Below are 26,869 nucleotides of genomic sequence, written 5' to 3'. Positions count from 1 at the left end.
CCTCCTTCCTTCACGCCCGACCGCTGTTGCAGGGGGACTGGAAACGAGTGACGCTCATCACTTCCGGTGGATCGCGAGCGCGCGGCTTCAGAATGGTGAGATTTAAATGTCGGAAAAGGATTCCGGGGACGGTTAAAACCGCGTGTCTTTGCCCCGTCGATGCTCTCGGTGATTGCGGTTTAACCCCTGACCCTAGTCCAGTGGTGGTCACGTTCATGTGTTCATCACTTTTTGATCATAAATCTAAGTCCTAACTGACAGTCAGGACACTGGTAGGGGTCAGAGTCTGGGTCAAAGGGAGCGAGACCGAGACCGAGCACAAACCCCAGGGAACTGTGTTTATCATCAAGAGACACATGAAAGTAGGTGACCCATTTTAAAACCGAACTGAGTTGAGACTTTAGCAGCTGTGTGAACGTTTCTCTGCCCAGTCGGAGTGTTGACACCGCAGCTTCCACTTTGCAATGGCGCTGAGGTTATAGTATAAATCCAGTGTGAGAGTCTGACCTGACGAGAGAGAGCCCGGAGCGGGTAATCTCAAACCGCTTGGGTTTGGCATCATATGGAGTGTGACTCTAGGGTGGCGTCAAACCACGTCTAAAAAGTGCGAGGGGGCATTGGTTGGTTGGAGCCACCAGCAAAACCCTTTGTTCCAGGAAGATTTCACTTCTAAAGATAAAAGTGAATGATTATCCCACAGAATGCTCTTGTCTTCCGGGCTAACCATGCAATATAACGTTGCTTCCAAGTTACCTCTTGCATTTGGTTCCCAGTTCACTGTTGGGAGACTGCACCGTGTGTTGCCACCTCTGGATGGACGTATTCCTAGAGGTTTGATCATGTGATAGTTAGCAGCTGGACCCTGATAGTTATGGGTGCATTGGGATTCGCACTCTGCTGCAACCGTGGAGGGGCTCGAAGGAATTTCGGTCCCATGGGCCAGATTTTGTTGTTAGACTTACAATTGCACATTTAGATTTTAATTTTTTTTTTGCCCGCTGGAAGCGTGAGTTGATGCGAGGGCATCTGGAACCTTGGTGAACAACGGGACATCACCAATGAGATTAAAGGATTGAGAAATAAACAGAGGAAGGACTGAGAAAGGGGGTGAATTAAAGTGGGTTAATTCAATGTCAGATTAGGTACAGAAAGAGAAATAAAGAGAGGGAAAGATAGATTGGATTAAGAGAGAAAAAAAACTGAAAGGAAAAGTAAGAAAAAAAAATTAAAATTTGATATTTTAAAAATCTCCTGCAGCAATTCACAACCTGAGGGAATGAGACGCCACACTTACAATTGTTTACTTTCTGGGCATTAGAGATTGATTGGCAATCATTAACAATTATCATGTTGCTAAAAGGGTACTCATGCTGATAATTATTAGACTTAACTTTTTGAGGCAAGTTTAACGGGCAATTAATGTGCAAATACAGCAACTTCATGAAAACCACAAGGAGGTTAAGCGCGACATGCAGTTTTCTTGAAGTTAGCGGCAGAGCGACACAAATCGATCAGCAACTTGTGGCGATTTGCAATTCTCGGGGTATCTCTTCCTCACTAGAAGTTGCTGGCCTATTTGCGCATTAATAATGCTGTGCGTCGTTTAGACATTATTTTTTCAGCAGAATCTGGCCCATTAAGTCTTATTTTTATCATGGAAACATAGAAAATCGGAGCAAGAGTAGGCCATTCAGCCCTTTGGGCCTGCTCCACCGTTCAAAATGATCATGGCTGATCGTCTAACTCAGTACACTGTTCCTGCTTTTTCCCCATATCCCTTGATCCCTTTAGCATTAAGAAATATATTTCTCTCCTTGAATACATCTAATGACTTGGCCTCCACTGCCTTCTGTGGTAGAGAATTCCACAGGTTCACCACCCTCTGAGTGAAGAAATTTCTCCTCATCTCGGTTCTAAATGGCATACCCCGTATCCTGAGACTGTGACCCCTGGTTCTGGACTCCCCAGCCATCGGGAACATCCTCCCTGCATCTAGTCTGTCCAGTCCTGTTAGAATTTTATATGTTTCGATAAGATCACCTCTCATTCTTCTACACTCTAGTGAATATAGGCCTACTTGATCCAATCTCTCCTCATACGTCAGTCCTGCCATCCCAGGAATCAGCCTGGTAAACTTTCATTGCACTCCCTCCATGGCAAGGATATCCTTCCTCAGATAAGGAGACCAAAACTGCACACAATACTCCAGATGTGGTCTCACCAAGGCCCTGTATAACTGCAGTAAGATATCCCTGCTCCTTTACCGAAGTCCTCTTGCAATGAAGGCCAATGTACTATACGCCTTCCTAACTGCTTGCTGCACCTGAATGCTCGCTTTAAGCGACTGGTGTACAAAAACCCCTTTTCCCAATCTGTCACCATTCAGATAATAATCTGCCTTTCTGTTTTTACAACCTCACATTTATCCATGTTATACTGCATCTGCCATGTTCTTGCCCACTCACCCAACTTGTCTAAATCACGTTGGAGCCTCTTTGCATCCTCCTCACAGCTCACATTCCACCCCGGCTTTGTGTCATTTGCAAACTTGGAAATGTTACATTTAGTTCCCTCATCCAAATCATTGATATATATTGTGAATAGCTGGGGCCCAAGCACTGATCCCTCCGGTACCCCACTAGTCACTGCCTGCCACCCGGAAAAAGACCCGTTTATTCCTACTCTCTGTTTCCTGTCAACCAATTCTCAATCCATGCCAGTATATTCCCCCCAATCCCATGTGCTTTAATTTTGCACACTAACCTCTTGTGTGGGACCTTATCAAAAGCCTTCTGAAACTCCAAATACACCACATTCACTGGTTCTCCCCTATCTATTCTACTAGTTACATCCTCAAAAACCTCCAGTAGATTTGTTGAGCATGATTACCCTTTCATAAACCCATGCTGACTTTGTCTAATCCCGTTAATGCCCTCCAAGTGTTCTGTTATCATGGGCCCGATTTTAGCACCCGCTATAGGGTGCGTTCTCGGCGGGGGGGCCTCGAAAATCGGGAAATCCAGGATCCCGAACGGATCCCGCCTCGATCCCGCCCACTTCCGGGTTCCCCGCTGACGTGCCGGCGTGCGCGCGCAGCCCCCGCTGGTGGGAATCCCGCAGGCAATTAAAGCCAGCGGGATGCCACTTGAGAGTATTTACTTAGGTATTTCAGGTCATTAACTGACCTGATTAAGGGACTGTGTGTGATTTTGGATCAACATGGGACTGTTTCCCACACTGGGGGAAACACTCCCAGATCGAATGGACGTGTTGCAGCTGTCAGCCTGTGGCAGCTGCAAAGGTCCATTTGACAGGTGGGGGGGGAGGGGAGACCCTCACCCATTGCAGGAGGCCACTCTGTCACTTGGGACAAAGTTTGGCCTCCACCACCCTCCTCCTGACGGTCAAAGTCACCAACCTGCACACTTACCCCGGGGTCCGGAGACATGTACCTACCTTGCGGACCCCCTCAGATGTACATCTTGCGGATGGGGGCCGCCGTAGCTGCAGTCATGATCTCCTCGGAGGGCGAACAGCCTCACCAGCCTCGCCATCCACGCCGTCCACCTCTGACACGTGGAGCTCCACAACGGAGTGCTGTGACACATCCACCTGTACAGCACGAGGGAGGGCTACCGCAGAGAGAGATGCGTCGCAGAGGGCACTACCCTCGCCACAGGTTCCACAGACCGAGGCTCAGCCTTCTGGACCTCTCTGAGCAGCAGTGCACACGGAGGCTCAGAGTCACTCGACATGTAGCCGTGGACATCTGCAGCCTCTTTCATGCCGAGCTGCTCCTGGCTGGCCCATGCACCATCTTCCTACCTGTCGCTGTCAAAGTCACCACTGCCCTCCCGAACTTCTCCTCCACAGCCTTCCAGGGTGCAACCGGGGACATCGCTGATGTCTCTCAGTCGTCTGCGCAGAAGAGCCCTGCAAATACACCTACACCCACTCTGCAGTGACACAATGGGTGGCATCAGTGGTGGGTCCTCATAGTGATACCCAGGAGCGGGCATTATTGCACAAACCGGACAGGATTCACGAAGACATGGCAGTAGTGGTGCCAATATAATGTGTGATGTGAGTTGTTCTGAAATTCAATATAAGTAACAACCATGACAAACCCTCAAACACCCTTGTGCATCCCCTTCATGCTCACGACACGTTTGCCTTACGCTGTCTACTGCACATATGTGATGCATGCCCTGTGGCTGCAGCACAGGTGGTGGCAGGTTGAGTGAGGCTGGCCATGAGAGAGATGCACGAGAGGGTGAGTATGGGATAGAGCCATGAGATTGTATGAGGATTGGGTTGCGTGGTAGTGGCGGGATGAGTACTGGCGAGGTGAGTAGGTGCAGGTAAGATGAGGATGGGGTTTGAGTGGGTATGAGGGGTGATGTGACAGAGTAGTGTTGGCAGTGCCGAAGGAGATGTGGGGTGGGGCCAGTGATGTGGCAGACTGAGTGTAGGGGAAAGACTACGTGTACTCACTTTGGCTGACCTACTGAAGTCATTGGACCGCCTCCTGCACTGTGTGCAGGTGGGCGATATGTTGGTGGTGCAGATGACCCCCTCTGCCACCTCGAGCCAGGCCTTCCTGGTGGCGGAGGCGGGCCGCTTCCTCCCGCCCGCCGGGTGGAAGATCTCTGACCTCCCCCTCCTCCTCACCCCATCCAATGATACCTGGAGTGAGGCATCATTAAACTGGGAGCAGCCTTCCCCCTGGGCTGCTCCATGCAGTCATCTTTGCTATTGGTTGCAGCATCTGTCAGTGGAGGACTGCCCCTTTAAATAGAGTGCCTCCAGCTGACAGATCTTACTGCGCATGCGCAGCCCGCCCGATGCGCAGATCAGCAGCGGGGAACCCGGAGGAGCAGGTAAGTGAATCCAATTAGTGGGTTGCCTGCTATGATCGCGCGGGAAACCCACTAATTTCACCGGGTGCGTTACCCACGCGCCCGCTTGCCCACCCGCCGAGAACCCGCACCCCTTCTAAAATCGGGCCCCATATCTTTTCTAATAGACTCTAGCATTTTCTCCACTACTGATGTTAGGCTAACTGGTCTGTAATTCCCTGTTTTTTCTCCCTCCTTTTTTAAATAGTGGGGTTACATTTGCCACCCTCCAATCTGTCGGAACTGTTCCAGAGTCTATAGAATTTTGGAAGATGATGACCAATGCATCCACTGTTTCCAGGGCCCCTTCCTTTAGTACTCTGGGATGTAGATTATCAGGCCCTGGGGATTTGTCAGCCTTTAGCCCCATTAATTTCCCTAGTACTATTCTTTTACTAATACTGGTTTCCTTCAGTTCCTCCCTCTCACTAGACCCTTGGTTCCCTAACATTTCTGGGAGGTTATTTGTGTCCTCCTTTGTGAAGACAGAACCAAAGTATGTGTTTAATTGTTCTGCCATTTCTTTGTTCCCCATTATAATTTCCCCCATTTCTGACTGTAAGGGACCTACGTTTGTCTTCACTAATCTTTTTCTCTCAACATATTTATAGAAGCTTTTGCAGTCAGTTTTTATGTTCCCTGCTAGTTTACTCTCATACTCTATTTTTCCCCTCTTAATCAATCTCTTTGTCCTCCTTTGCTGAATTCTGAACTGCTCCCAATCCCCAGGCTTCCCGCTTTTTCTGGCAATTTTATATGTCTCCTCTTTGGATCTAATACTATCCCTAATTTCTTTTGTAAGCCACGGTCCAGGATGTGTAAGACAGCTGGGCAGAATTCCTCTGAGTGCTTGTTTTGAGCCCGGGTGACCCTTGAGTCAGTGTATACTGACTCACTGGATGTCTTCTGTGACTGGTGAGCACTACATAGAATATTTAAATTTTCCATGATTTCATCATTTGAATTTGATCTTGTTATTTGCTGTTAGCTTGTTTTGTTTAAACATCTCTTTCGGTGCATCACCCCTTCCTGAAATTCTACTGTCCCTCCTGCACTATGGCCTGTGGCTGCTCTCCCTCCTTCAGTCACTGGAGACCCGGTCATATTTAAAGGACACATCATCCGCGTGCCCTCACCCCACTGTTACCAATTCAAATGCCGATCCCGAATCTCGCAGGCTGGTTACTTGGGGAACAGAGTTGAAATTCTCAGAATTGAAAGAAGGCAGGGAATTCCCTGTGGTAGGTCCCACTCCACATTGTAACTTAACTGGAAGTATCATGGTGATGGGGTCAGGTGCAAAGTTCTGTGAACGTGAAGTACATTTCTCCCGCAATCCGGATGGGTTGGCAACTCTAATTGCACTTTGTTTGTCAGTGTGATATGAAAATGTCATTTCATTGTAAGATGTGCAGAGTAACTGCTCCATGAAATATTTATTGCAATATTATCCAACCCAAGCAGTATTTTGCTCTTGTACCACTCTCAGTAATACTGTGTCACTGAGTGAGAGAGTCCAGGTCTGAACCTATGACTTACCCTACATCGTGAAATCCTGATCTGAGACTCATGCTTGACAATTTGAGTCATTGATTTATGTAATCTTGAATACATTTAGGCGAGTTAAAAAGACTGATGTGTTTTTATATAATACAACAATGTTATTCACTAGTTTTTTGGCAACAATCACAATCCCAAGCAGTATTTTGCTCTTGTACCACTCTCAGTAATACTGTGTCACTGAGTGAGAGAGTCCAGGTCTGAACCTATGACTTACCCTACATCGTGAAATCCTGATTTCAGTTATGCCATGGTAGACATTGCAGGCCTTGTTCCTCTCAGGGAAAGAAGGGATGATGGAAAGGGTATCAATGGGAAACTATCAAATCCGAAATTTCGCTAGAACGCTTCCACTTTTTCTATTCGTGCTGGGATGGCCTTACTTCCTTATAGCATTCCCTTAATATACTTTGTTGATGAATTCCAACTTTATCAGCACCCCATACTGGGCAAACTGTAAATGGAGGCCCAGAAGGAATTGGAACAACTTATCTGTCGAAGACTACAGGTAAAGTGGAGGCAGGCCTCAAGTAATCCTCAGGCCATATATATACTGCTGTTATAAACAGCACTGTTATGAGGATCATAATATAGGGTTTGGGTAACTGGCATAACTTATTTTTTTCCCTCTATCCGGAAGTGATATGGCTTCACGGGCACTGGCTGTTCTCTGGCACCTCACCAATGTGTCTATTCTTCAAGGCTGGGCCTGGATAGAGAGCTTTACCAGATTATTTGGCACTGCATCTTGTCATTGCCCAACGTTCAGCCAATGGATATCAATATGGATGAGTGGGAATCCTGGATGATTTTTGTTTTCTTTCCCTCCGTCTCCCTAGCCCGGTTGTAGCAAGCCTACTATCACCTGGCTGAAATTAACCAACTTAACATAGAATGGGATCAAACCTGGGAACTTTCTGATCTACATAGCTCAGTTCCATACTAGAAAGTGTGCTTACCAATTGAGTCATTATCGGAGCAACTGTATATTACCACACAGACAGCAGCAGTTCAAGAAGGCAGCTCACCACCTCTCAAGGGCAATTAGGGATGGGCAATAAATGCTGGCCTTGCCAGTGACGCCCAAATCCCATGAATGAATAAAAAATAATTCTCACTTGATAACCCAGAATCAAATAATATTTGGAAGTTTCTTTAGAATAAGTGAGACTTTTCAGTTATACACTTACATGGCCAAAACTGTGGATTATTAACTAATTTATGTGCCCTTAGTGTTGTTTGATGGATACTTACCTCTTGTTATTCTGATAGAACATGGGTGGGAAATAATTGTTGCTGATGAAAGAACATACAGCTATTTTCCATCAGCCAAATATTGCATTTGTTAAAAGGTCAATTAATTGGAATTTTATTAGCATTTTGCTAAACTACTTAGTGGCGGGACCAGTAACCTGTTTGTACTAGGCCTTTGGCTAATCTTGCTACTCTTTTTGTTGCTGCCAACTAAACAATGAGAAAGACAGATCTGTTTTAGGTATAGTGAATCTTTTGCAGCCAATTTGATTGTATTTTGCATTTGGTGGTATTTGTTCTTGCATTTGTTTTTCATGGTAGATGGCGCTAGCCAGCATGTGCAGTATCGTTAATACATTGTCTATACTGCTGTAATAATAAGAGCTCTCTTTCCATCTCTATTCTGTGAATGACACACTATAAAGCAATAGTGCAAAATCAGTAATTGTCAAGGTATTGTGAGTGCTTTCTTAAGAGTACAGATAGTCTGAGCTGCTGACGAGCAGCTTAGCAGACCATACATCTCATGGGCTGAGGACTCTAAACGTAAAGTTCTTGAGCAATACTAAATGTCAGTGCCTGTTTAAAAACTTGTTTTAATTTTTTTTTAATAGCCTAAAGCACCAAAAGCTAAAAAAGGACCGGAGCACAAGATTATCCATCCATACAGCAGAAAGGCTGCTCAGATGGTGCGGGAAGCACATAAACAGGAAAAGAAGGACAAGTATGTGATTGTGTGCTGTTTGAAGAAGTCATTAAGACAGATGTGTATGCAACTCAAGTGTGCATTTCTTCTATTGAAAGTGTTTTCTCTTAGTTTTTCCCTATACGGGGGACTGTTCACCAACAGCCATTGTTTTCCTGTTGGGACTGGATTCCTTGCCTTCTCAGCTTTTCCAGAGCTGCTGTTGGTGCTGGGAATGTCAGATTTTGTTCGTGTGAAATATTATACTGAGTTCTCGATGGAAAATATCTTGTATTTATTTCCATCTGATAAATGTTGGTTAAAAGGTCAGTTCTTTGCAATTTCATTAGCCTTTTGCTAAACTCGTTCGTGGCGGGATCAATTACTTGTTTGCATTAGGTTTTGTGCTAATCTTGCTGCTATTTTTGTTCTTTGCAAATAAACTAGGACAGATGGATCTGTCTTTGTGACTGTCAGCTCAGCTCAGTTGGTAATATTCTCACTCCTATGTCAGAAGATTGTGGGTTCCAGCCCTGCTATGGACTTTGAGCACATAATGTAAGGATACACTCAGGGCAGTACTGAGGAAGTACTGGATTTTCAGAGATGCCGTCTTTTGAATGCAACATTAAACTAAGGCCCAGTCTGGCTGTTCAGGGACGAAAAAGATCAGGTCACTTTTTTCATTTGCTGTTTGTAGAACCTTGCTGTCTGCAAATTGGTTGCCGCACTACCTATCTGATTAGGTACTATATAAATGCAAGTTTCTTCTTCATTCTTATGTAGAATGGTTCTTATGGAACTAATTTTATTTTGTTAATGTTCCTTCTTCCTTGCTCTCTGGATACTTAGCTTTCACATAGCACTTCATTGAGCCGCCTTGATGGAGAACTACCAATGTAAAGGGAATAAACCCTTGATCTGAGACTCATGCTTGACAATTTGAGTCATTGATTTATGTAATCTTGAATACATTTAGGCGAGTTAAAAAGACTGATGTGTTTTTATATAATACAACAATGTTATTCACTAGTTTTTTGGCAACAATCACAATCCCAAGCAGTATTTTGCTCTTGTACCACTCTCAGTAATACTGTGTCACTGAGTGAGAGAGTCCAGGTCTGAACCTATGACTTACCCTACATCGTGAAATCCTGATTTCAGTTATGCCATGGTAGACATTGCAGGCCTTGTTCCTCTCAGGGAAAGAAGGGATGATGGAAAGGGTATCAATGGGAAACTATCAAATCCGAAATTTCGCTAGAACGCTTCCACTTTTTCTATTCGTGCTGGGATGGCCTTACTTCCTTATAGCATTCCCTTAATATACTTTGTTGATGAATTCCAACTTTATCAGCACCCCATACTGGGCAAACTGTAAATGGAGGCCCAGAAGGAATTGGAACAACTTATCTGTCGAAGACTACAGGTAAAGTGGAGGCAGGCCTCAAGTAATCCTCAGGCCATATATATACTGCTGTTATAAACAGCACTGTTATGAGGATCATAATATAGGGTTTGGGTAACTGGCATAACTTATTTTTTTCCCTCTATCCGGAAGTGATATGGCTTCACGGGCACTGGCTGTTCTCTGGCACCTCACCAATGTGTCTATTCTTCAAGGCTGGGCCTGGATAGAGAGCTTTACCAGATTATTTGGCACTGCATCTTGTCATTGCCCAACGTTCAGCCAATGGATATCAATATGGATGAGTGGGAATCCTGGATGATTTTTGTTTTCTTTCCCTCCGTCTCCCTAGCCCGGTTGTAGCAAGCCTACTATCACCTGGCTGAAATTAACCAACTTAACATAGAATGGGATCAAACCTGGGAACTTTCTGATCTACATAGCTCAGTTCCATACTAGAAAGTGTGCTTACCAATTGAGTCATTATCGGAGCAACTGTATATTACCACACAGACAGCAGCAGTTCAAGAAGGCAGCTCACCACCTCTCAAGGGCAATTAGGGATGGGCAATAAATGCTGGCCTTGCCAGTGACGCCCAAATCCCATGAATGAATAAAAAATAATTCTCACTTGATAACCCAGAATCAAATAATATTTGGAAGTTTCTTTAGAATAAGTGAGACTTTTCAGTTATACACTTACATGGCCAAAACTGTGGATTATTAACCATGCTTTAAAAAATTGTAAATGTTGCTCGAGGTAACTGGCAGCTATGCTTTTTCATTATGTTTGATGAATTTTATGGTCACAAATTTGATGGATTCTACTGCTAGGGAATAGAGCACTGCCTTCCCCCAGCCCGGCAAGCTTTTGGCATCAAGCATTTGAAATTGGGGATAGTGCAGCCTAGATGCAAAATTAACATAGTTTTTACTATGCTGAACAATGTGCCTTAGCCCCAGTGGATTAGTTTGCATCAAAGATTTGTAATGCTGCCCATTATGTCGTCACAAAATGTCTTAAGAAACCAGTCATTTTTCAATGTAATATCTTGTTTTTTTTCATCTTCTACCCAGGATAAAGAGTGGAAAGGCTGCACGTCTAAACACGATTGGTGAGTTATGAAATTGTAGTTACTACTTAGGGTTGAAAATAGGAGATAATTGTAATATCTGAAGTTGAGGGGCCTGCAGAAAATACCACAGTGAGACCTTTGGGAGTTCATCTTTATTGTTGCAGTATATGTTTTGTTTGCCTCTTTAGAGAGATCTATGTTATATAATGGCAATGCTCCTCATGTTGGCAGAAATCAGAATTTGCACAGTACAGTACTCAGCAGACCTGTACATTTTTCTTTGCAGTGTGAATGTTTTTACATTATTGGGTCCTGTTCAATAAGGCCTCTCTTTTTGCCCACCTCTCCCTTCCCAAAACAAAATTAATTTTTAACGCTAACAAAGTTGACGATAACTGTTTGCTTCAGCTTTAAAATATTAGAGCTGGATTAATGAATTGAGCCAGCTGATATATAGTCGTTCCACATACTATACAGACATTTTTCTAATCCTGTTGTCTAGCATTGTGGTGATAACATAAGTTTTACTTTCACTATTGTGGCCTGTAGTGCTGAGTTTATATTCCAATAGCTGATCCTTCTGAAAAAACGAATGCATTAACTTAATAACTTATACAGATGTCCCACATGTTTTTCATAATTGATTTACCCATTTTTCAAAGATACAGTGCTAAATTAATTAACTCTTTTAGAAAGGAGTTCGATGATTATCCAGTTAGGAATAAGATTGAGGTAATGGCTATAATTAGGCATATAGATAATTAAGTAGTTTATGGATCATTGAGAGGCATTTTGTTGAGGGCATGGGACTGTTTTGCTAGTGAGTATGAATACTTTGACACTGTTGGGACTGAACAAGTATTGCCCTCTCGTCCCCTCTCCCTCCTGTGTTTGATCACCTCCCTTGGGAAATTTTAAATAAGTTGAGAAGCAGCCATGATGACAATGCAAATTATTCATGATCCAGTGGAAGGAATGTTTTTTACAGGCCAAATAGTCATTTCCCTTTTCAGTCTTTCTTGTGTTCTCAAAACTCGTATGCTGGAATTATCACACATGTTTCCTTATTCTGTGAATAGGTTCCTTGCATAAGTCAAGAGCTACCCATATTGCCTAGCTTTCAAACCACATGATGCTGGATTTTACTACTGTTAACAATCGGTACTTGTTCCTGCTAAAATGCTAGTAGATTCTACAGTATTCATTATCAACTGAGTCAACTTTTTTTGTTTGTTGTATTTTTTTTAATTAGATTTTAGATGGAGAGGATGATTTACATTCAAATTAGTGTACAAAAGTGCTGACTAAAATTATTGCGCAAGTTGGTATGCCTTCATAATAGGAAAAGTTAAAACTTTTTTTCGTATAGGTGAAAAGCTGCTGTGGTTTCAAAGCCATCTTGAGCCTAACAAGACTGAGTACAGTAAGCAGGAAGCCTGTGAGATTATAGAAAGGTAAGAAAGAATTTGGAAAAGTTTCAAAATAATACTTCTTCTAGGTAAAATTCATTTTCTGGACTTGGCAGAAGTGGTTCATTTTTGTACAGCTTGCAGCTTTAATTTTCATTTTTATAGAACTGTCACCTATGTCTGTTGTTAATCAGTTTTCACTTGTGTGGAGTTTTGGAGTTAGGATACTGGATATTACTATAGTCGTCACATTGCTTAAGCGAAGATTTCATAAAGAGCTTTCATTTCTTAGCATTTACAATCATCATGCAGGTGCTTCACTGTTTTCCTCCAACCCTGTTCAACAAACCTGTTGGTAACTTTCTAAAATCAGACAACTGAAGCCATTTAAAATTACACTAAACTGAAGCTAGACATCAAAAGCCAGGCAGCATCTGAGGAAAAAAAAAGCCTTGTCAAAATTTTTAGCTGTGTTAGAATCAGAAAGCGGGACTAAATTTCTAATCTCCTTAACGCCTCACAAGCTATCATATCAAATGTTTTAATGAAATAATTTTATACTGTAGAATATGTGAAAGCTAAATCCCACAAAAGATGTAAGAAATGTTGTATTGGAAATTCTAATATGCAACCTATATTAATGGAAGGGTATCAGATAAATTTTGCCCCTCCTAACATGAACACATAAACATTTGAAAATTGAATTGGGATTTACCATTCATGTTTACGGTTTTAACATTAGTTGTAGGTGCTGTTGTACAGCACTTTCTCTCTGTTTAGAAGCTTAAGCTATTAAATTAGCTGCCGTCATACACTTCACAATCTCTATTTTTGCTTGGGCTAAACATTTAACCTTTGTTAAACCATCCAACTTTTCACTCTTAAAACAGCCTCTCAGCTTTCAAAGGCCCGTTCAAAAGATCTCCACAACTTCCCAAACCTTCTAAGACCTTCACCTTTTTGGCAAATGATGCCGCAAAATAATTGAAACTGCCAGAAAGGGTGCCTCACTTCCCAACCAAAGTCCCTTTTGGTTGTGGAGATGCCTTTCCAAGATGCCACTTGAATATGCACACACATCTTAGAAAATTGTAGAATGTCAGCCTGTGGGAACTTCAGCAAGAAACTATAATATGCTGATAACTGAGTCGAGATAACTTAGTACACAATACCCACACTCATAAGATTCTTTGGTCAATACCACCTGTTTCTATTTGTCACGAACTACCATTTTGTGTGAATGCTGAAATCACATAGGTGAATTACAGTCTAATCTTAACTCGAAGTGACTTAATTCGAATTAACTGATCGATTTTTTTTTTCAAGCACTAAATTCCCACTTTCCTGTGTTATTTACAATGCTTAATTGGAATTACAAAATAATTTAATTTTTGTTTTGTGCAAAAAACAACTTTATTATCAGGAGTAGACTGTGACCCCTTTGGTAGTACAGCCCGCTGGAAATACAGGTTTCAATTTTACCAATTATTTAATATCAGCAGGCAGTGATAAATTATGATTCGGCATCAAGTCTGACTGTCTGAGCAGACGCATAATTAAGACTGGAGTATTTAAGTGGGAAAGGGTAATTCATTTGCAATACAATGTCAAGAAGCATAATTCACATGATTGTGAGGAAGTCCAGAGATTTGAAAAGGATATTGGCCCCGATATTACCAGGGAGGCGAGTTGGCAGCGGGGGTTCGACTGGCGCGTGGGTAACCCGCCCAGTAAAATCGGTCCGTTCCCCATGTGATCGCGGGTAAATTGAGGCCACTTTACCTTGGCTACCGGGTTTCCCGTTGGAAACCTGCGCAGCGGGTGGACTGCGCACCCGCATCACTGGCATCCAGCTGGAGGAGCCCTATTTAAAGGGGCAGTCCTCCACTGCTGCTCCTGCAGCAAACAGCCAGAATTACAGCATGGAGCAGCCCAGGGGAAAGACTGCTCCCAGGTTTAATGATGCCTCACTCCGGGTGTTACTGGATGGGGTGAGGAGGAGGAGGAAGTGGCCTGCCTCTGCCACCAAGAAGGCCAGGCTTGAGGTGGCAGAGGAGGTCAGCAGCACCAGCAACGCATCCCGCACCTGGATTCAGTGACCTAACTAGGTCAGCCAAAGTGAGTACACTTACTCATTCTCCTACACTCCGTCTTCCACATCACTGCCCCCACCCCACAATTCCTTCTGCACTGCCAACACTACTCTATCACATCACTCCTCACACCCACTCACACCTCATCCTCAACTTACCTGCACTTACTCGCCTCCCCAGTACTCATCCCACCACTGCCACTCAACCCAATCCTCATACAATCTCATGGCTCTGTCTCATACTCACCCTCTGATGCAGCACAAAGGGGACGCACAAGGGTGTTTGACGGTTTGTCATGTTTTTTATTTATATTTGATTTTGGTTCAACTCACATTAAATATTTTATTGTCACCACTACTGCCACGTCTTGGCCATTCTTGACTGGCTTGTGCAATAAGTTCCTTTCATGAGGTTCTCCGTGAACAACCACACTTGATGCCACCCATTGGGTCACCTTACAGTGGGTGTATGTGTAGTTGCACGACTATTTTGTGCAGGTGCCTGTGGCGCTGCACTGTGTTGTGGAGCTCCAAGTGGTGGAGGTGGACAGCGTGCCTGGTGAGACTGGTGATGTTGCTCGTCCTCAGATGAAGTGAAGAATGCAGCCATGGCGTCCCCCCATCCTGACGGTGTGAGTTTGAGGAGGTCCGCAAAGTAGGTAAATATGTTTGCACAGCAGAGTTTAGGGTATAAATTAATAATTTTGAGTGGAAAGACAAAGGTGTTGCAGCCAAAACTTTCGTCTGAAGTGACAGAGTGCCCTGCTGCAATAAATGAGGTTTTCCCCCCAACTGTCAAAAAATCCTTTGCATCTCCCACTAGCTGCTGGCTGAAACACATCTGCTCCAACAGGGAGTGTTTCCCACAGCATGGGAAACACGTTGAGGGTCCATGAAAATTGCACCCCTGCCAAAATATCCAGTCAGTGAGGTTTGTCAAGTTCCTGAACTAGGTAAATAGTATTTAAGTTGTCATCCCGCCGGCTTTAATTGCCGGTAGGAGTCCTGCATGCGGGAGCTGTGCGCGCACCCGAACGCGTCATTGTGGAACCCGGAAGTGTGCGGGTTGGAGCCGGACTCCGGACGCGCTCAGGGATTCCCCCATTTCAGGAGCCCTTTTGCCCCGAATACACCCGGTCAGCCATCCTAAAATCGGCCCCATTGTGTCCAGAGCGGTTCTGTATGTTGTAGTTTTCACAAACAGCTGCATGGTGTAAACTGCTGGAATAGCTGCTAAAAAAAAATCGGCACCATTAACCTGACTCTTCCCAGTTCTTGTAGTGCAGTGTATGTACTTACATACATAAGGTAAATTTGGGAGTGGAGATTGTTTTTTTTTAAATGCAAGCCACTATGCATGCTACGTGAGTAATGCCTTTTTAAACTTCTGCCATATCCCCTCTTCTCCCCCCAACCCCCCATACACCTATTCCAGACTGTACTGGTAAGGTCTATATCAAGTTTGCTGAATTACTAATACAGGAACCGGGGGTGGGGGAGGAGAGGAAAATCAAGAGGCCTTTGGACAGTTAGTTTGGTAGTAGGGATATGCTCCTTGTCACTAACTTTTTATTGTACTTACCATTCACAAGCATATTTCTTTTGGTGTCACTAGAGGAGTTTGTTTAAGGTAAAATCATGACTTGCAACTTTTATTGTGGTTTATGTATTCATCACCCAAGGAAATCTGATTTCTGCCCCACTCCAGGTATTTGCACAGATTCGATATTGAATTAGAACAAATTGAATTGACGAACAGCATCAAAGACAGACAAGGAAGACAGCATGAGGCTCGAGAAGCCATTCTCAAACAGAGCATTGAACGTGAGAGGCTTCTGTACGAAGAAAATGGAATAGGTACGAGTGTTAAATTCATTGCATCCCCTCCTAGAAATATTTTAACGTATTGCTACTTGATAAGTGTTGTTAAGGTATATAATTGAAAGTGGATATTACTACCCAGGGCTGAGCCCCAAAGTTCTTTTATAACCTGGACTGACCCCAATTAACCAACTTCAAATGTATTGATCGATTCTTGAAGTCAATTTGTTGGAGTGTGGGGACGTAATGGAGCTTGGAAAGGAGAGAGTGATTTTAATTTTGTTTATCTCTAATTAAAATGAAATATAATGTGCCCTAGTTTAACAAAGGCAACATAGGAACAGGGGTAGGCCACTCAGCCCCTCAAGCCTGTTCCACCATTCTGTTAGGTCATGGCTGATCTGTACCTCAATTCCATTTACCTGCCTTTTCACCATATCCCTTGATACCCTCCTGACAAGAATCTGTCGATCTCAATCTTGCAAATGTTAGGGGGGGTAGCTTGTCCTGATGTGCATGCATAGCGTCTTCAGCACTATAGACAGTATGTTATCAGGGCCTATAGCCTTTGCTGTATCCAATGTACTGAGCTGCTTCTTAATGTCACGAGGAGTGGACCAAAATCTCTGGACAATGGCATCTACGACGATGGGGACCTTGGAATGAGGCCAAGTAGGATCGTCCATTTGGCACTTTCGGCTGCAGACGTTTACGAACACTTCGGCCTTGTCTCTTGCACTCACATGCTAGGCTCCCCTATGGTTGAGGATTGAAATGTTCAAGGTGCCTCTTCCTCCTATTAGTTGCCTTTTTGTGCATCCCCATTCTCAACTGGATGTGATTGGGCTACTGAGTTCGAGTCTGATCCATTGGTTCTGGGAATGCTTAGCTCTTTCTATAGTTTGCTGCTTTTGTACTTTGCATGCAAGGTAGCCCTGTCTTGTAGCTTCACTAGGATCCTGCTTCATTCTAAGGCAAGCCTGGTGCTGCTACTAATATGCCCTTCTACACTCTCCTATAAATTAGAGTTGATCTGGCTTGATAGATCTTCTAGAGCGAGGGATGTGCTGAGCCATAGGTTACATATCGTGGTGGTACACAATTTTGTGTCGTCTGTGTCTGCCCACAGTATCTCACAAATGCCTAGTTTTGGGTTGCTAGATCTGTCCTTAGTTTTTTCCACTTAGCGCTGAGAGAGTTTCACATTGGACAATGTCCTCATGGTGAAAACTTTGACTTCACAGTGACATTACAGCGGTTACTTCTACAAATAGTACCATTGACAGCTGTGTCTGCGACAGGTAGGTTGGCATGGACGAGGTCAATCAAGTTATTCTCTCATATTTGTTCATTTACTACCTGCCCCATTCGGGCAGCTGTTCCTCAGGACTTGACCAGCTCAGTCAGTGGTGATACTACCAAGCCCCTCTTGATTGTAGACATTGAAGTTCCCCTATGGTAGATATTGAAGTCCCTAATCCAGAGTAATTTTGTGCCCTTACTTCCCTTGGTACTTTCTCTAGGTGGTGGTCAACATGAAGGAGTATTGATTTGTCAGTTGAGCAGTGTGGTAGGTAGCAATCAGCAGAAGGTTTCCTGAGCCTAGATTGACCTGAAGCTATGAGACTTCAAAAGACAGTACCAGAAGCTAAAAATGTGTTAGCTACAGTTTCTGATGCATCCTGGAAAATTAGGCACACTGCACATGCTCAGACGTTACAATCCAAATTCATCTCACAGTCACAGCTGAGCAGTATTTGTTACATTTTTGTTTTAGCTGTATAGCAGTGCTATAAAAGAACTAACAGTAATTACAACTGTGTTAGCAATCTAAACATTTGAATACTTGAACAAAATGTCACGGTTTCTAGGTGAGTGTTTGTCTTTTGTTTTTCGAAACCACTGTCAAATGGCCTAAAGTAGAAATTTTAAAAATGCAGACTTGTTGTAATTTTAGAGCAATTGATTTTAATACCACGAGCATTCAGCAAAATCCCATTTAAAATGGCAACTTCAATTTATATATCCTCTTGAAATAAATTGTTTGTTATCTAGCCCACAATAATTACACAATCAGGATAGGGATAGGGCCACTAAGGGATGCACAAGATAAACTCACAGGTAATGTCAGCGAACTAGCAGAAATACTGAATAGTTACTTTGGGCTCGATATTAGCAGGGTGGCGGGTTCTCAGCGGGGGGTCGACTGGGCACGTGGGTAACGCGCCTGGTGAAATCAGTGTACTCCGCACGGAATTACAGGCTAATTGGAGCCACTTACCTGTGCTTCTGGGTTCCCCACTGCTGAGCTGCGCGGCGGGCGGACTGCGCATGCGCAGCAAGGTCTGTCAGCTAGAGGAGCCCTATTTAAAGGGGTGGTCCTCCACTGACTGATGCTGCAAAAAATAGGAAAAATTACAGCATGGAGCAACCCAGGGGGGAGGCTGCTCCCAGGTTTAATGATGCCTCACTCCAGGTATCATTGGATGGGGTGAGGAGGAGGGAGAGGACAGAGATCATCCTCCCGGCGGGCGGGAGGAAGTGCCCTGCCTCTGCCACCAAGAAGGCCTGGCTCGAAGTGGCAGAGGAGGTCACCTGCACCACCAACATATCGTGTACCTGCATACAGTGCAGGAGGCGCTTCATTGACCTAAGTAGGTCAGCCGAAGTGAGTACACTTACTCATTCTCCTACACTCTGTCTGCCACATCACCGCCCCCACCCCACATCTCCTTCTGCACTGCCAACACTACTCTATCACATCACCCCTCACACCCACTCAAAGCTCATCCTCATCTTACCTGCACTTACTCACCTCGCCAGGACTCATCCCACCACTACCACTCAACCCAATCCTCATACAATCTCATGGCTCTATCTCATACCCTCTGATGCATCTCTTTCATGGTCAGCCTCACTCAACCTGCCACTACCTGTGCTGCAGCCACAGGGCATGCATCACATATGTGCAGTAGGCAGCGTAAGGCAAACGTGTCGTGAGCATGAAGGGTGATTGAGGGTTTGTCATGGTGTTTACCTATATTTAATTTCTGATCAACTCACATAACATATTATATTGTCACCACTACTGCCACGTCTTTGCGAATCTTTTCTGGTTTGTGCAATAATGCCCTTTCCTCAGGATCACTATGAAGACCCACAACTGATGCCACCCATTGTGTCACTGCAGAGTGGTGTAGGTGTATTTGTAGTGCTCTTTTGTGCAGACGACTGAGAGACATCGGCGATGTCCTTGGTGGCACCCTGGAAGGATGCGGAGGAGAAGTTGTTGAGGGCAGTGGTGACTTTGACAGCGACAGGTAAGAAGATAGTGCTCGGGCAAGCCGGAAGCAGCTCGGCATGAAGGAGGCTGCAGATGTCCACGACTACATGTCGAGTGACTCTGAGCCTCTGTGTGCACTGCTGTTCAGAGAGGTCCAGGAAGCTGAGCCTCGGTCTGTGGACCCTGTGGCGAGGGTAGTGCCCTCTGCAAAGCATCTCTCTCTGTGGTTGCCCTCCCTCCTGTTATGCCGGTGGATGTGTCACAGCACTGTGTTGTGGAGCTCCACGTGTCAGAGGTGGACGGCGAGGCTGGTGAAGCTGATCGCCCTCCGAGGAGGTCATGACTGCAGCTACGGCGGCCCCCAGATGTACATTTGAGGGGGTCCGCAAGGTTAGGTAAATGTGACTGGACACCGGGGTAAGTGTGCAAGTTGGTGAATTTTATTGTTAGGAGGAGGGTGGTGGAGGCCAAACTTCGTCCATAGTGACAGAATGGCCTCCTGCAATGAGTGAGGGTCTCCCCCACCCCACCCCCACCACCTGTCAAATGGACCTTTGCAGCTGCCACAGGCTGATGACTGCAACACTTCCATTTGAACTGGGAGTGTTTCCCCCAGTACGGGAAACAGTCTCAGTTCATTTCAAAATCCCATCCCTCCTAAAATATCAGGTCAATCAGGTCTGTAAACAACCTGAAGTACCTGTTTAAGTACTTTAAGTGGCACCCTGCCAGCTTTAATTGCCGGCGGGAGTCCCACATGCGGGGGCTCGCGCGCATGTCAGCGCGTCACTGGGGAACCTGGAATTGGGGCGGGTTGGAGCCTGGCTCCAGACCCGCCCCGGGAATCCCGGATTTTCGCAGCCCCCCCCGCCACGGACGCCCCCGATCGCGGGTGCGAAAATGGAGCCCTTTGACTCAGTATCTACCAGGGAGACTAGCAAGGTGAGCAGGATATTAAAAGAAGAGAGACAAAAAAAAATAAAGACATTTAAGATAGAAAGGGGGGAGATAATTGGTAAACTAATGAAACTTAGGAGGATAAAACCCCTGGTCCGGATGGATTGCATCTGCGCATATTAAAAGAAGTTAGGGAAGAGATAGCAGAGGCACTATTACATATATATAAAAATTCATCAGAACAGGGAATAGTGCCAGAGGACTGGTGGACAGCTAATGTTATTCCTATATTTAAAAAGGGAGACGGAACAAGTCCAGGGAACTATAGACCAGCTAGCTTAATGTCAGTGGTAGGAAAGATAACGGAATCTTTGCTCAAAGATATAATAGAAAAGTTCTAGAAACCGAGAGTGTAATAAAGAGTAGTCAATGTGGATTTCAAAAGGGAAGGTCATGCTTGACCAACCTTATTGACTTCTTTGAAGAAGTAACAAAGAGTAGATAAGGGTAATATAATAGATGTAATATATTTGGATTTTCAAAAGGCCTTCGATAAGGTACCACATAAGACTCATGACTAATGTCAGAGCATGTAGAGTCAGGGAACAAGTAGCAGAATGGAAAGCAAGTTGGTTACAGAACAGAAAACAGAGAGTAGGGGTTAAGGGTAGTTACTCAGACTGGCAAAAGGTGGGAAGTGGTGTTCCACAAGGATCGGTGCTGGGACCACTGTTCACAATTTACATAAACGATTTGGACTTAAGAATCGGAAGTACAATTTCAAAATTTGCAGATGATACCAAACTGGGGGTATAGTAAATACTGACAAAGACTGCGACAAAATACAAAATTACAATAAACTTGCAGAATGGCATCTAATTGGCTAATGAATTTCAACGTAGGTAAGTGTGATGTGTTACATTTTGGTAGGAAGAATAAGGAGGCCACATACTGCTTGGATAATAGCACTATTATGAGGTGTATGGAATTTAATAGAAGTTTGCACCTCTTTGTAACACAAAATGGCTTGGGCCTTGAGAACCACTTAATAATGATTGAATGCCCTTGCATTCTGACAAAGTATATTTAAAATGCGACGGAAATATTCTGTACCTTGATGAATCACGATTTATTCTGCACTAAAAGCTGCACAGAATTTTACCTATCAAATACTAATGGCAAATCTGCATTTCTGGGATACTGAATGTATTCTGTCATTTATTTGAACTACTGGAAAGGGGTGCCGATGAGCAATCATCCTTTGAAATGTTACCTGCCTAATGCACTTATATTTTCGATTCGTAGCATAGGGGTTTCTAATTCCTTTGTTTTTACCATAATAGAAAGCTTGAGTTAACTCTACTGCTCTTTTTCAATGTGCATCTCTTAGCTCAGGAGTCAAATGGCTTTCCAGAATTAGACTTCTGCCCTAACTGGTAAAAGCCAAAAGGAGCAGCTGTACAGCACTAAATCCTACTTTTTCTGGATATTTATCTTTATATTTGCACTTTCTGTGCCAAAAGAGTGGGATGGTGATTTAATCCCATACTTCTCTAAATGTTGCTCTCTAGTTGGCTTCTACAAAGTAGTCAAAGTTGATTTTTTTTTCACTTTCTTTCCTTCCCTGGAGAAGTAGTTCACCACCATTCAATGGGGAACCCACTTTCTGACACTTCCATTACACAACGTATAATTATCTTAGTCTGCTCACAAAATGAGATTTCTTTAACACTCAGGAATATGAAAAAAATAAACTGTAGGACCGAAGAAGACTGCAGTATCTTTGGCCAGTCCCAAAAACCAAATACCTCTCAATCACCCATTCTCTCAAATCATTTTCATTACCTCCTTGGGCAGTCAATTGCACATGTTCACCGCCCGCTGCATAATGTGATTAAATCTATCTGTGCACCATCTTTCTTCGAAGCTTGACCTTGGTCCCCTGGTTCTAGAGTTTATGGCAATATTGAACATCTTGTTGTCTTCAATTTATCTATTCCCTAAGAATCTTCAATACTTGAATAATATCTCTCCTGAACCTTCTGTTCTCCAAAGTTATCAATCCCAGGCTCTTATCCTCTCCTCATAGCCCAGATGCCTTAAAGTAGGTATCAGTTTGGTTTCCCTTTTCAGCAATACCTCAAATGCCTGGATATCCTTGCTGCAGAATGATGACCAGAATTGTACACAGTACATCAGGTGTGGAGTTTAGAAAGGCAAATGTAAGATTTGGTGGTGAGTGGGTAAATTTATTAGTGGTTATGATTAGAAGAAAATAAACGACTTCTTGTCATTGCAGAAAGTCTTTTTTTCACGTATTCAACTTATTACTTTCCTTCTGCAGAGATTCCAGATATTATCAATGCAAAGCATCTGAAAGTCTTCAGGTAAGTTTGTGCTGTCTTTGGTTTTGTTTCCCCAAATTCCATCGAAAAAATTTAGTAGCCCACAAGCATTGAGCAACAGAACAATGAACTTGTGTATGGCTTCTCTAAGTAGTTCTATGTACAGTCTGGCAGCTTTGACAAATTTAGACATGGGTTAAAATTTACTGAACTAATAGTCATCATCATACTGTATTTGATGTATCTTTTCAGATCATAGTAGGTCAAACAGATGACATAGATTTGATCTTCTGAATTAGCCATTTTCTAATTAGGCTGAATGTCCAGTCTTTGTAATGAGAATAGATATGGAAAGAGTGAGTGGTTAAGGGGTTTATTGGGCCTGTAATTGGATCCACCTCATTAAAAATTCAGTCAAGTGCTTGCATGCTTTGCACTCACTTGTCCAATTTTAATTTCTAGAATGTATGCTGCCCACACAGCCAAGAGAATTAAATAAATGTCAATTTTTTTCTTTCCATAAGTGAAAAATTGGACAGATGGCTGAATTGGTTATTGAATTGTCATTGTATGGTAGTGAAAAGAAAAGCTTGTGTTGATACAGAACCTTATCATGCTACTCAGAAACTTCCCAAAGCACTACACACACAATTAACTGCTTTGATGTGCAGTCACTGTTGTTATGTCGGCAAACATAGCAGCCATTTTGAGCACAGCAAAATCCCCAAACAGCAATGCAATGAATGTTAAGTTAACTTTTTAATGATATTTGAAGGAGAAATATTGACCAAGACACCAGGAGAAGTCATTACTGTTTGAAATATTGCTGTTGGATCTTTAATATACACCTGTACAGATGAATAGGACCTTTTTGGTTCACTGTCTCATCTGAAGAATAAACTTTCCTCAGTGCTTTGCTGAAGTATCAAACTGAGATTGCATGCTCAGGTCCTGGAGTAGAACTTGAGCACACAACTTTAGGATTTTGAGGCAAGCATATTACCAACTGAGCCAAACTGGTGCTTAATGAATAGAGTGTACTGCAGAAAACCTGGTGTCCAGTTTGTTTGTATTCAGTATTTATGAATGTGGAAAATTGCCCAGGTATGTCCTGTCCACAAAAAGCAGGACAAATCCAATCCGGCCAATTACTGCCCCATCAGTCTACTCTCAATCATCAGCAAAGTGATGGAAAGTGTCGTCGACAGTACTATCAAGCGGCACTTACTCACCAATAACCTGCTCACCACTGCTCAGTTTGGGTTCCGCCAGGACCACTCGGCTCCAGACCTCATTACAGCCTTGGTCCAAACATGGACAAAAGAGCTGAATTCTAGAGGTGAGGTGAGAGTAATTGCCCTTGACATCAAGGCAGGATTTGACCAAGTGTGGCACCAAGGGGCCCTAATAAAATTGAAGTCAATGGGAATCAGGGGGAAAACTCTCCAGTGGCTGGAGTCATACCTAGCACAAAGGAAGATGGTAGTAGTTGTTAGAGGCCAATCATCTCAGCCCCAGGACATTGCTGCAGGAGTTCCTCAGGGCAGTGTCCTAGGCCCAACCATCTTCAGCTGCTTCATCAATGACCTTCCCTCCATCATAAGGTCAGAAATGGGGATGTTCGCTGATGATTGCACAATGTTCAGTTCCATTCGCAACCCCTCAGATAGTGAAGCAGTCCCTGCCCGCATGCAGGAAGACCTGGACAACATCCAGGCTTGGGCAAGTAACATTCGTGCCAGACAAGTGCCAGGCAATGACCATCTCCAACAAGAGAGAATGTAACCACCTCCCCTTGACATTCAGCGGCATTACCATCGCCGAATCCCCCACCATAAACATCCTGGGGGTCACCATTGACCAGAAATTTAACTGGACCAGCCACATAAATACTGTGGCTACAAGAGCAGGTCGGAGGCTGGGTATTCTGGGTGAGTGACTCACCTCCTGATTCCCCAAAGCCTTTCTACCATCTACAAGGCACAAGTCAGGAGTGTGATGGAATACTCTCCACTTGCCTGGATGAATGCAGCTCCAACAACACTCAAGAAGCTCGACACCATCCAGAACAAGGCAGCCCGCTTGATTGGCACTCCATCCACCACCCTAAACATTCACTCCCTCCACCACCAGCGCACAGTGGCTGCAGTGTGTACCATCCACAGGATGCACTGCAGCAACTTGCCAAGGCTTCTTCGACAGCACCTCCCAAACCCACGACCTCTACCACCTAGAAGGACAAGGGCAGCAGACTCATGGGAACAACACCATCTGCACGTTCCCCTCCAAGTCACACACCATTCCGACTTGGAAATAAATCGCCATTCCTTCATTGTCGCTGGGTCAAAATCCTGGAACTCCCTACCTAACAGCACTGTGGGAGAACCTTCACCACACGGACTGCAGCGGTTCAAGAAGGCAGCTCACCACCACCTTCTCAAGGGCAATTAGGGATGGGCAATAAATGCTGGCCTTGCCAGCGACGCCCGCATCCCATGAACGAATAAAAAAAAATGTATTTGTATTGTGTTTTGGTTTTTCTGATTCATCTTCTTTTTACCCTCAGAGAATGGGATGGAGATCTAAAAAAGCTTCCAAATATGAAAATGAAAAAACTCTCAGTAAAAGATTCAATTTCTATTCAGAAAGAAAGCAAAGATGGAAATGGAGCAGACTTGCAGAACAAGGAGGATCAAGGGCATATATCAGAACATTAAGGAAAGAGAAATAAAACAAGAAAATATGCCAAATTTTCATTGGGAGAAAGCCACTTGATCAGCTGTTGAGCAACGTGATCCATGTATTAGCTGCTTGAGATGACACATGGTGAAGATATTCCTACTTTGGACATGTACTCTCAAGGAAATGCCCAACAAGCCTGAATATTGTATTCTTTGCATATAAAGCGATTTCCTTCAGAATCTGGGACTAATAGACTAATCTTTTTTGAATTAGCAATTATCAAAAACAGTTTACATGTTTACAAAAGAAAGCTAGTCTATTATAATATTTATTAAAACATGAAAGTGCTAGTAAAACAAAGCTTTAAAATGCCATATGATTTAGTTTTTGTTTCTGTCAGTTGTCCTCCACCAATCTCCTATTATTGAGAATAATTTTCCTAGCATGTTTTTCCCAACATATGATGTATTCTGAAGAAATTACTTTGCAGGATTGCAACTTTTAAACTTGAAGGTGAAACTGTTACTATATATTCTCATCTCTACCACAGATTCATAAAATAGAGGAATTTGTTTACGATTTTATACATGGCTTGTTGTTATTTCGATGAAGCAGAGATGAGATTCTTAGTTTGCTTAGTAGGAAGTAGAGAAAACCTGAGAGAATTAGTTAACCTACACAATAGCCTGGTTTTTCCGATTGGCAACCCATTTATTAACACCAGCATTCAAATAATACTGATGGGGGGGAAAAATAGGGTTATTAATCCAAATCTCCTAGTGGCTAGCTAGAAGGAATCCTAGCAGCATTTCACCAGCCCTCCTTGAGCTAAAGAAGAATGGGGAAGGATTTTCAGATGAGTAAGAAATTGTCTTACTAGAACATCATTTTCTGCAATATCAAGTCTGAGCCACTTAGGTGGTATCCTGTATTTGAACAGCTGTCTCGGTTTTGGCAAAAATATTTCAACTGATTTTGGATAATGTATCTCTGTTGGACCGCACTGAGTTTAAATAAGATGAGAAAAATAAAGCTGAGTTCTTCCTTTTAAAGAAAGAAACCTGTAAGTTGCTTGTTTGGACAGAAAGTTAAGTCATTTCAAGTCTAAGTACCATTTTGACAATGTGGTAAGTGTTAATTACTGCCAATCAACCTATCTGGCACTGAACATTAACTATTACAAGCGTGGAGTCTTATTCCTTCAGGTTTTAAATGTTGGAGGTTTATTTTAAATTAAAATTTGATTTTTAAAAAAAACTTTTTCTTTCTGTCTCTCTTCTCTCTCTCTTAATTCAATCTTTCTTTCCCTATCTATTTCTCTTTCTGTACCTGATTTGACATTGAATTCACCCACTCTAACTTACACTTCCTTTTCAATCCTTGCGCTGTTAATTTCACAATACTTCAGTCTGATTGCTTAAGAAGATACACAGTTGCTTGCCCTGGTCATTCAGATCCC

The 26,869-nt window shown here is 43.4% G+C and overlaps 1 protein-coding gene across 3 annotated transcripts; it reads left to right on the top strand.

Annotated features, from left to right (window-relative positions):
• On the top strand, positions 1–26,470 carry tma16 (translation machinery associated 16 homolog). 3 transcript variants are annotated; one of them, XM_067992531.1, is made up of 7 exons: positions 1–95; positions 8,327–8,436; positions 10,883–10,920; positions 12,251–12,335; positions 16,091–16,239; positions 22,728–22,770; positions 25,295–26,470. In XM_067992531.1, exons 1-7 carry the CDS (start codon positions 93–95, stop codon positions 25,443–25,445), a joined length of 579 nt encoding a protein of 192 aa, XP_067848632.1. In that variant the 5' UTR covers positions 1–92; the 3' UTR covers positions 25,446–26,470. The 3 variants fall into 3 exon arrangements, with proteins under 3 accessions (XP_067848632.1, XP_067848624.1, XP_067848641.1); XM_067992523.1 differs by lacking the exon at positions 1–95 and adding an exon at positions 119–362; XM_067992540.1 differs by lacking the exon at positions 1–95 and adding an exon at positions 5,726–5,813.
• The last annotated feature ends 399 nt before the right edge of the window (positions 26,471–26,869 follow it).

This window comes from Heptranchias perlo, chromosome 1, assembly GCF_035084215.1.
Source record: "Heptranchias perlo isolate sHepPer1 chromosome 1, sHepPer1.hap1, whole genome shotgun sequence".
NCBI classification, from domain to species: domain Eukaryota; kingdom Metazoa; phylum Chordata; class Chondrichthyes; order Hexanchiformes; family Hexanchidae; genus Heptranchias; species Heptranchias perlo.
The sequence above is the reverse complement of the archived record's forward strand: the minus strand, read 5'-3'. Positions and strand labels throughout refer to the sequence as shown.

Excerpts from the sequence above, each read along its gene's own strand:
- tma16 (XM_067992523.1), top strand. Across the intron at positions 8,437-10,882 it reads AAACAGGAAAAGAAGGACAA|GATAAAGAGTGGAAAGGCTG; the intron begins GTATGTGATTGT and ends TCTTCTACCCAG. Across the intron at positions 10,921-12,250 it reads TGCACGTCTAAACACGATTG|GTGAAAAGCTGCTGTGGTTT; the intron begins GTGAGTTATGAA and ends TTTTTCGTATAG.